Source organism: Nothoprocta perdicaria, unplaced genomic scaffold, assembly GCF_003342845.1.
Source record: "Nothoprocta perdicaria isolate Ctin4 unplaced genomic scaffold, notPer1 scaffold_21, whole genome shotgun sequence".
Lineage (NCBI taxonomy): Eukaryota > Metazoa > Chordata > Aves > Tinamiformes > Tinamidae > Nothoprocta > Nothoprocta perdicaria.
Genome location: NW_020455316.1, coordinates 4,432,308 through 4,442,638, shown reverse-complemented (window position 1 = coordinate 4,442,638; position 10,331 = coordinate 4,432,308). Strand labels below are relative to the sequence as shown.

Here is a 10,331-nt window from a genome sequence, read left to right as displayed (position 1 = left end):
CAAACAGACAAAGCATAAGAACAAAGAGACTGTTCTATACCTTATTTATGTGGAAAAACTAAACATAAAAGATAAAAGTTTGAAATATAAAAAAGGGATGGTGTATCACCAAGATATACACAACCACAGATGTTAAGGAAAAGCTGGGAAAAGCAAAGAAATACACTTAATGTTTTGACTGCATTAACTGTATTCAAGCAAAAGGCAGAGTCTTTTCACACRGTGCATAACGTAGCTTGGTACTTGCTTCAGGAAAGCATAGTTCATACTGAAAGGAATATGAACAGGTTCACCAAAATTTAAATTCAGTATTGGTATGAAGATACAAGTAAGCACAACTCTTGCCTTAATTCAAAGAATAACCCCAGAATGGAGTTATGGGATTATTATATGTAGAACTGCTAGCCTGGGTGTAGCACATTACAGCCACAGTGGCYACACGACAGGTGCAGCTCTGGAAGCAGCAGGCTTATACAAATGCACTGAGGCTTTGAGCKGGCAAACCTTTCTTAGGCTGGAAATCCTGGCAATGTACTGAGAAGACACCCAAATTAGATTTTAGTTTGTGATCTTTACATGAACGATTTCAAAGCTGGTTATTTGGGGTACAGTGCTTAAAACTATCCACATGTAGCTACAAAATATTGACAAGTTCTGCAAAAATCAAAGTAAGTGACTTTGAGTCACTATCAAATCAGAATGCAATACATTCCCACAAAAGCAGTACCAAAATTTGGTGGAAGTCAGACTCACTTGGGAGGGGAAATTTTTTACATCAACCTTTTTCCATAACTTTTGTAAGAGGTGGTCACTGTTCCCACCGGGTCTAACTGGRGCGAATAGACTCACGCTTCTCAGGGAGCACAGCCCCTGTTCATCACAGCCGTCTYACAGCTCAGTGCCCACGCTTTAAAATAACGGGAAACAACTATGGCTGATGCCCTGAAGAGTAAATTGTGCACCTATCCCCTGCCATGCCACCAAAATTCACAGTCAAAGCCATTTTAAAGGCATTTCTAAGCTGCGTGACGTAAATGCAAGAGTCTTACCTATGCCAGATATCATAAAACTTATACTTTCCATCTAAAAGTATCTCTATATATCAGATGTTGGCTTAAGAACACATGATCACGGACTTCGGGATCAAGCAGATTTCCAAGCAGTTACACTTGTCAATGTCAAGTAATGCAGTCTAATTTGGTCAATCTAKGGGCCCCGAAGGATGTACAGCCTGCAACTAGACTCCTGATGAAAGGGTATAGCCAAAGCAAATACACAGGTCGGCCAGTTTTTCAGTTACTCTGCAAAGAAGTCCAAGTAGTTACTGCCATAATGATAGAAGAGCAGYAAACAAGGCAGTCTGATGAGTCATACACACAGGTCGCAATCAGGCAACGGATGCTTAGTCTAACTGCACGCACTATAATATAGCCAAATGCCAGATCATATACTCAGGAACAAAAGAAATAGCCAGTCATGACAAAATATAGGACTTTATCACGGAAAACGTGAAGAGTGAAGACAACTGAGATGCTGGTAGCTATTCAAAGAGGAATTACTAATAAAAACCTATARAATGAAGGGCAAATATAATTTCTAAACATACCAACAACTGAATAATAGGCAAGGATAACAACAGAGTAGGATTTTTGCATTCAGAATTAGTGAGATGATTCCTGCAAAACTGTACCTTTAAAGGAAAGAGTTTGTAAAAGGACTAAAAAAGTGCTGAAAAAATATACCCTAGAGAAGAAAATATGAGACAGAACTGCAATTCTTAACTTTATAATCTAAAAAGGAGACAAAGATTCTCTCTCCAGATTCCAGGTGAATCTTTAAGCTATCAAAAAGTGATGTAATAATATCTAACTGATAAATTCCAGGATGAATAAAACTCTGCCTGGAAGACATACTAAAAAAAAAAAAAAAAAAAAGAAAAAGTCAGGATGATTTACCCCTGGAACAGCTTACAAAGGAACGTAGTAAAGTTTCCATCACTTCCAGTATGGACATCTTTCTAAAAGACATGCTATAGCTCAAACAGAAATGAGAGATTTAAGGCTGGAAATACCTAACAGTTCCCTGATGTGCACTATGCAAGTAATACAATGAACAGGAGGGAGCAGTCTAATTCCCAAAAGCCTGAACTCTGGAGCAGAAAGGTCCTTCTCGTGTTAGACAGGTAGCAGTGGCAAAAAAAAAAAAAAAAAAAAAAGAGGCATCATCAACTAAAAGCTCCAGGAAGGGCCCTACAACCCTCTTCTGAACCCTCTGCTGAAATTTCAGAGACCTTACCAACTAAGCTGCAAGCACTGCCCCCTTCCTTTGTAGGGGGGAACATGAACAAAAACAGCTGTTTTACATATACACAGTTACCTGCTTCACAGCACCCAGCCTGCTGCATAGATACACACAGTAAAACTACTTGCTTAGTGTGAAGAGCAAGGATATGGAGACTGGTCTTTGTGATTCCCAGTATTTGAGATTGGTACCAATGCCACACAGCGGAACGATACTAGTGCTACTTTGAAAGCTAYTACTTGAATGTTCTTGTCTGATGACAATTACAGGAGCTGGCTGGGAATTGTGCCGTATTGTACATAAAAGCCACTGCAAGCTCATTGTATCATGAGTTCAACAGAAATGAGGATGTTTTAGTCAGACTAATAATCAGTACATCTGACAACCTGCAGCTGCTGGTAACCTGCAGATGGAAGGGGATCATCTACCTACTATCTTTCTGTTACTACTCTTAAGAACCTTCACATAGTGTCAGGGAAAATATTTTCCCCAAGAGATACTATTAGGGCACTGAAAGACAATGTGACATTTGAGAACTATGTTACACTAGAAGACTAATAGATATGAGAAATATGTTTGCAGTGGAAGGATGCTGTCTAGGTCTCACGGGAGGTTGGAAAAGACAGTTTAAACATCTCTGGTACATTCCTGCTACTATTCTGGTCATAGGCAAACACTTTTCAAAGAACAGAGAGGCAATTAAAAATGAASTTTCATACTGGGACAAAGTGCAAGAATGTTCTCTAAAATGAGAATATTTATGCCAATAGCATCTGTCTTGCCTATAGCTTTTTGTTCTCATATTATATAAAAATCTTGTTTAACTATATGGGTTTTCTCCTTTTTAGTCCAGTTTCTGCTTAATCTTAMAGTTTTCCTAACTTGCCTGGCAATTGAGCAATGCTGGAAATGCACCRAATTGTAATTTCGGTGTTTGTGTAAGTGCAAAAGACACAAGAACAAGGATMTGGCACAAATAAGGAAAGAAATCTCAACTTCAAGGCAAGTATAAAAAAGAAAATGTGAAAATTCACCACACTAATGCACTACTGTGGGTTTCTCACAGAGAACAGCTTCTTCTCTCATTCCAAAATTCTACTATTATCCTGGCTTGAYCCACATCTCAGTAGCATCAGAAACATCTCAAGTTTCTGCCTCAAACAGCCCTTCTTGTCAGACAAATATTCCCCAATTCATTTACTATGCTGGCCAGATCACTCCCCTCTTTGTACTGCGATATGAATTCCATACATTTTTTCCATCTTTATTCCCATTGTTCCCATTTATCTTTTTTCCATCTTTATTCCCATTGTTCCATGATTTCCTATGGTGATTTTTACAATTCTTTCTATAGCTAAGAAGAGGAAAAAGGAAAAAAAAGTTCCATCTTCTAATCATATTTATGGTTACCTATCCAGTCATCCTTTGAGATGAAAAAGCATTATCACTATTTTCCCTTGCTCTCAGTTCCATTATCCTTTGACAAACCCCTGACCCATAATGGTTATTATTTTAATGCTATCCTTCATCAAGATTTTTGTAGGAGGAAATATCTATTTTTAGAACTGTATCACTAAGCAATTTCTACTGTTTACAGGAAGAAGTTCTTCTTCCAGAGTTAGGTTGGTATCGAGACTATGATGTATTCTTTAGAAAATGTAAATCATAGTCTAGAATATTTTCTGGCTTCTATGCTACTGAAAGCAGACACTTTCAACAGTTCTACATGACCTTTAAAACATGCCTGTAACATGTAAGTTCAGTAAGCCAGTGACAAAGAAATGTTTTATACAGGAGGGGAGGGGAAAAAGTTAAAAAAAAAAAATCACTTGAGAATATAGGAACAAGATACTTTACCAAGGTGGAACTGCTCTGAGAAGTGTGATGTCCAGTCTTTGAAGGAGACTCTGGCCCATGTGACTTATTTCCTGAATTCAACAGAAAAAAGGTATCTCCAAGAAAACAGTCTTCTTTCTGAGGCTGCAACACACTTCTGGCAAAGGGGTTAGGGTGGCAACACCATTCTTCTACTAAAGCACTCCAATTTTCACTTGGTAGAGGAAGAACTCTGAGAAATTTCCTGAAAGGAAAAGTGAAAAAAAAAGTCTTCAATATCACAAGCTTCAATATATCACAGACTTTTCTTATACATGAACAGAGGGTCTGGGTGTCTCGCACACACATTCTCTAAAAGAAAGCATTTAACTTGGTCTAATGGGTGACAAAGAGCACCTCCTTAACTTAAGCCATTGCTTTCATATTGCTACATATTCCCTTCATATTTCTCTCATCTGCTCTAAGATGCCTGAAATGATAGGGATTCCACGGACCTCCAAAGCAATCTCCAACAGTTAAAATGAGTATCAGAACAAAACTGTTTTCWTTTTCTCAGGAAAATTCTTGCTGGGATAGAAGACCACCACTCCATCTCCACAGCAACTTTTTATATATTGAGAGACCTGGTTCCTCCACATTGTCTTCATTAAACAAAATTTGTCTCAATCTTTTCCTCAAAGTTATTACTTTCTAGCTCTTAGATTGTTCTTAGTACAGTCCCCCTCCAGGTAATTCACATCAAGTTTTCCTCACACATTAGACACCATGCTGTCACAGCATAATCCCTATCTCTAGGATGCTACTCACGGACCAAAACAGGAAGCTGTTGTTTCTAAGAGTATCAACTACGCCACTGTCTTTGACAACACTGCAGTGATATCAAACATGAAGGTGCTGGGTACACTGCCAGTTCCAGCCTTTATCCTTTTCTCAAATAATAATATTATTATTTCTTTTTAGTGATAAGACTCAAGGGGTTCAGAGATTCCCTGCAAGGATAAATGCCTAATAAGCCATTAACATGCTTTCTTTTTCCATTTTATAAGTTCCAAGCGCATCATACTGTAGACTGCAGAACCAAGAGATGAAGCCTCTGTGCATGTGAACTGCTACACTGAACTTCACCAAAATTTCTGCTCAGAGAAAAGTAAATTCAAAAGGTGCAGTATCATTTACTAGAACTTTTCATTATACTACRGATATATCAAAATAGAACAGGAGTTACTGCAGAACATCCTGATTTTCTAAACAGAGAGTCAGCAAATCATCATTTGTGCTCAAGCAAATTCTAAATCTCTAAGGATGACAATAAAGTAACAGAAGTTTGGAGACTACGCTACACTGGTATTTACCATTTTGGATATTAGCAGTGATACAAGTCATAAAAGGCTACAAGTGGGTCTCTAAAACTGTATATTCTTCGCTGAAGTGGTCAAGAATTCTCACCACAACAGCTAAGGACTGCAGCAGTTTTGACATAAAAGTTCCCAGGCAATCTGTAAACTCAGTGAGGAACAAAGATAAGGCTGAGTCACACRGTTAAGATACAGCTTCTGCACTTCCCAAATGCAGTATCCCTCAACTGTCCAGAAGTTGGCTTTGCTTAACAGATATAAGGGAAATATTGCCAGCATCCTCTTCCTAACCAGCCACTCTGCAACTACAGAAAAGAGGAGATGCTCCCTGAGGAGAAGTTAYAGGCTATGGAGGAGATGTGCCAAAGATCCCTAAACTGCAAATGAAGAAAGAAGTTTAGGCTCAATGTCTCAGTTTTATCCCCTTCAATGTAACTAAGATTATATTAAAGATATTAATAGACTACAAGTCTTTTTAACATCATAAAACCCCAAAGCGTCCGATTTTTCCACTTTATTTGTGGTATTTCCAGTCTGAAATACTACAGCTTTCTTTATACAGCAAAAGGAGAAGCTAATTATCAGTGCAAAAAGTTGCCATATGAATGAAAAACTACAGATTGCAGAGCAAAAGTCAGCAAGAGATACATCTTTATTGTACACATCATACAAAACATAGCCACAAATAGAAATGCCTCCTTTATGGCAGAAAATCAGGAGAAAAAAATAAATCTATATTTCCCAACTTGCAGATCAATGCTCTAACCACTGTACCAAACACTCCGTGATCTACTTTACTTTCCAGCTGGAATGACATCAAGAAGCAGATGAGTAAATACTGCAAAACTGTTTCAAGCAGTTTTGATTTTAGCCATCTGTGTATTTCAAAAGTGTTCTCATTTACTATTTTTAAAATAAATGTTTTAGTTTCCTAAGCACAMAACATAATATGAAGAGCAATTACCATGGCACTTTTTGCTATATATACACAAGACACTGCAGTACTCACCCTTCTTTCTTTATGATGTCTCCACAGCATTGGCAGTAAAAGGTGTAACTCTTCTGGGGTTTCAGGCTTTCACTCAAGGTGGAAACCAATTCTATAGAGAGAAGAAGACCTATTAAACTTGGCACTTGTGCGAAATATTTTCCTATTTCTACATAAAAATCCTTTCAAACACCCCAAACTGAAGATAAGAATCTAACAACTAAAGCAGAACTCCTAAATATTAAACACAGTCTTAATGCATTTACTTGTAGGAACAAGCAATTATATTCAGGAAGAGCTTGCCACTTCCATTCTCAGGCTTGGCACTGCTGAACTGCATATGTGAGATGACACTTTAATACTGCAACCCATCCTCAATTGAAGTCATCACAAGACATCCAAACTAAAACTCAACATTAGCCTTTTATAACGATAGCCCTGCTAATCATCATCTCTGCGCTATGATGTTGTGTCCCAATATAGACACAGAATACTTACAGAAGGGGAAAATACATACTATATATATTATATATATACACACATATATATTATGTATATTTATATATACATATATATATATATATATAGTGTGTGTGTGTCTCTGTGTGTGTGTGCACGCGCGTGTGTTTTCAGTCAGGAAAGAAACAGCCACAGCTGAGCCACTCAAGCTAAAGAAAGCAAACACTACCCTCTACAGGCCAAAATGAAAAGTCTCTCAAAAGGCAGCTTTTTCCCTCCAAAACCTCGTTCTTCCCCCAGTTAAAAATGGGATTGGAGAAAATTCTACAAAGCACTGAGTATCATTAGACAGGAGGAAAAGAACTGTCAGCCTAACTCTGCACAAGCTGGTTTGGCATTGCCCACTTCCTGAAACACAGGAATGATATTCTCAGCACAGGCTTTCAGAATTAATAACTAGGATATACTTACAAATTATAMGTACTTTAAAGGGTTCCAGAATATTAAATGAAACTTTTTTTCATATTAATATAAAATATTGAATATCAACATATAAGGCCATCCAATGCTAAGCTGAACACAAAAGAGAAGGGGAAAAAATAGAATCACAGAACGGGTGAGGTTGGAAGGGATCACTAGACATCATCTAGTCCAACCYGCTCTGCTCAAGTAAGGGCACAACAGCTCCAAGTCCTATGGAAAAACATGGAAGGGCTTCAAAAGCAGGTCTCAAACTCCTGCGCAAACTGTTTTTATTCAACTATAGTGTCTTTCTTTTGCATCACTCTCAGCCATGCTTGTCAAAAGAGATAACTGCTGAATTTAGAGTGGCACAAATCAGCTCCTGTTTCAGTKGTGTACTCAAAGCTATAGAGCCTTTCAGAAAGGCTATACACAAGGCACACCATGAATTCGACTTTTTTTTTTTTTTAACTGCAGAATGTAAATTTTACAGTCTCTCTTTACATAATAGTTAAAATATTGATGGTTCACACCTCCCTAACCAGATCAGCTTTTTTTAAGGAACAGCCTCAGAGGAGTTTTCAGGACAGCATTAGACCAACATGCTACCCCAGAGCCTGCTCCAGCCTTACTGGTGCCGGAGCCCACGTGCACCTGCAGCCTCAGGTGCAGCCCCTCGCCAGGAMGGTAGCGCAGCCCACGGCAGGAGGACGGGACAGCCCTGGTGCCCGCCGGGAGCATCACCGCCGTGCAGGCCTCTCCACGCCGCACTTCTAGCGAGGCTGGAGTTATCAAGACATCCACCGGCAAGGTCCTGAGGTTTGCTTCCCTGGGAAGGTAAGCACAGAGATTTACTTCAGAGAAAAACTGATACCAAGAGCTGTAATTCCATACCTACAGCACTGGCTTAGCCATACACACCAAAAAATCACCTGAAATAACTTTAAGATACATGAGCCAGATAGCAGTTCACACAGCACTGTGCTACATTAAAGAGTACGGATACAATTAGAGATTTAAGATAAGCTTCAATGCATCATTCACAAGACACAGTTATGGGTCTGCAAATATGTAGGCACTTCCTGCATACATTATATCACACAGGTCCCTTTTCTCTCAATCCATCCTGTATCTCACACACACACATCCAAAAGCAGGGGCTCTGGCGTGATGCATTTCCTCGGGGCGGGAAGGGAAGCCTATTGCCGGGGGCAACCTCAAACGGCCGCGTTTTCCACTAACGCCAGGCAGTAAAGGCGCTACCCGGGATGAGACCGTGCAGCCGGGGCCAGGCCCGCCCCTGCCAGGCACCGCGCRGGGCCCGGCACCACCGGAGACAACCCCCTTCCCCGCAGCCCAACGCAGGCGGCCGCGGCGGGGCCAGGGAGGCAGTACCCGATCACCAGCAAGGCGCTCTGCATGCTCCGCCGGATCTCCAGCAACAGCAGCGCAGGCRCCATGCCGCGCCGCGCCGCCTTAAACGGCCCCAACGGCCCGCGCGCGGCAGCGGAAACGCCCCCAACGGCGGCGGCGCGACGCGGGAAACGCCCCCAACCGCTCGCGCGCGGCACGCGAAACGCCCCCAACGGYGGYGRCGCGACRCGGGARACGCCCCCAACGGCGGCTGCCCGCCCTGGGGAGCCGCAACGTTTAATGGTTTCGTTCTTGTGGCGAGTTACTTGATAGTGTCACCTGCAAAGCTTCAAACAGGCAAACCCGCACATCTTAATTAGAGAGCAATTTATTATCTGAGGTGCGAGTGTTGCCATCTTAGTCCTTAGAAGTGGTTTTCCTCTTTTGAGTTAGCAATACTGAGCGGATTTCTTAGAAGTGCCTTAAAGAAGTTGGTAAATACAGATGTTTTTGTAGGAAGAACATGGCAGAAAAACACTAAATTTCCAGCCAAGTGATTTTTTAAATTATAATAGTGCAGGAATTTATTCAAATACTGTAAGACACCGACTATTCTAATTGTCTATTACAGCCTGTAGCCATTTTGGGGGTAGGGGTGAGAGTTTGCTTTAAAAGAAAAAAAGAAAAAGAAAAAGAAAAAGAAAAAGAAAAAGAAAAAGAAAAAGAAAAAGAAAAAGAAAAAGATTCGCATTTGCACCTACTTCCCTGACCCAAGTACCAATGAGATGTTCCTGTGCTCCAAGTAAGCAGATCACACAAACTCCAGTAATTCACCCGGCCATTCCGGTGGGAACCTGCTCCCAGTGTGCGCAAAGTCAGGGCCTGAAGCCTTTTCTCTAAGGCGCACACAAAGGTACAAAGGTTTCTTCAAATATTTTGCCAAAATGAAGACTAGCTGCTAATCTGACACGTAATTGAAAAGGGAGATGCTCAGAAGATCCAGGGACGCCTTTCAAGGCCAAAATTTCAAGCCAAATCAACCAAACTGCATAAATTCACAGAACAGGGGGCCACAAAAGTGCAACTTGTGTAAAGCTCTGGATATTTTGAGACCATTTCTGAAGCCGCACAGACSGGGGAAGCCATTAACGCCATTCCGCCACAGGAGGCCGCCGGTCGCCTTGCAGGCAGCACGGGATTCTTGGAAAGATCGCACTAATCCAGGGAGACTTCCCCTTGGCATTAGTTCAAGAACCCCCTTCCGACGAAGCCTGGAAAATTTCTCATGGAAGCTGCCTCTGTGTGTTTGTGTTAGCATTTAATCAAGCCGTTTATAATCACAAGTAATTTATAATCAAACTGGAAAGGCTGCTTAAATTTAAGCAGTGGAAGGCCGACTTTGAGGGTAACAGCGCAGTGTAAGATGTGCCCTCTCGATCCCAAAGAGTTGGTAAGACGTGAAGGAAATCGCTCTTGCGGGAAAAAAACTCCTTGCAGGGCTGCCCATGGGGGCCCTCTGTGCAATGAAGGCTCAAAATATTTATCACAGGAAAGGGAAAAAACAAACGAGATGAAAA

General features: G+C 40.8%; 1 protein-coding gene across 1 annotated transcript in view; it reads right to left on the bottom strand.

Moving 5' to 3' along the window:
- Window positions 1-8,861, bottom strand: part of UBE3D (ubiquitin protein ligase E3D) — a 67,254-nt gene extending 58,393 nt beyond the window's left edge. The window contains exons 1-4 of the mRNA XM_026038412.1: window positions 8,797-8,861; window positions 8,034-8,230; window positions 6,502-6,592; window positions 4,159-4,381 (exon numbers count right to left, since the gene is read on the bottom strand). Of these exons, the coding sequence (XP_025894197.1) occupies window positions 4,159-4,381; window positions 6,502-6,592; window positions 8,034-8,230; window positions 8,797-8,861 (576 nt within the window). The remainder of the gene's footprint in view (window positions 1-4,158; window positions 4,382-6,501; window positions 6,593-8,033; window positions 8,231-8,796) is intronic.
- Between the last annotated feature and the right edge of the window lie 1,470 nt (window positions 8,862-10,331).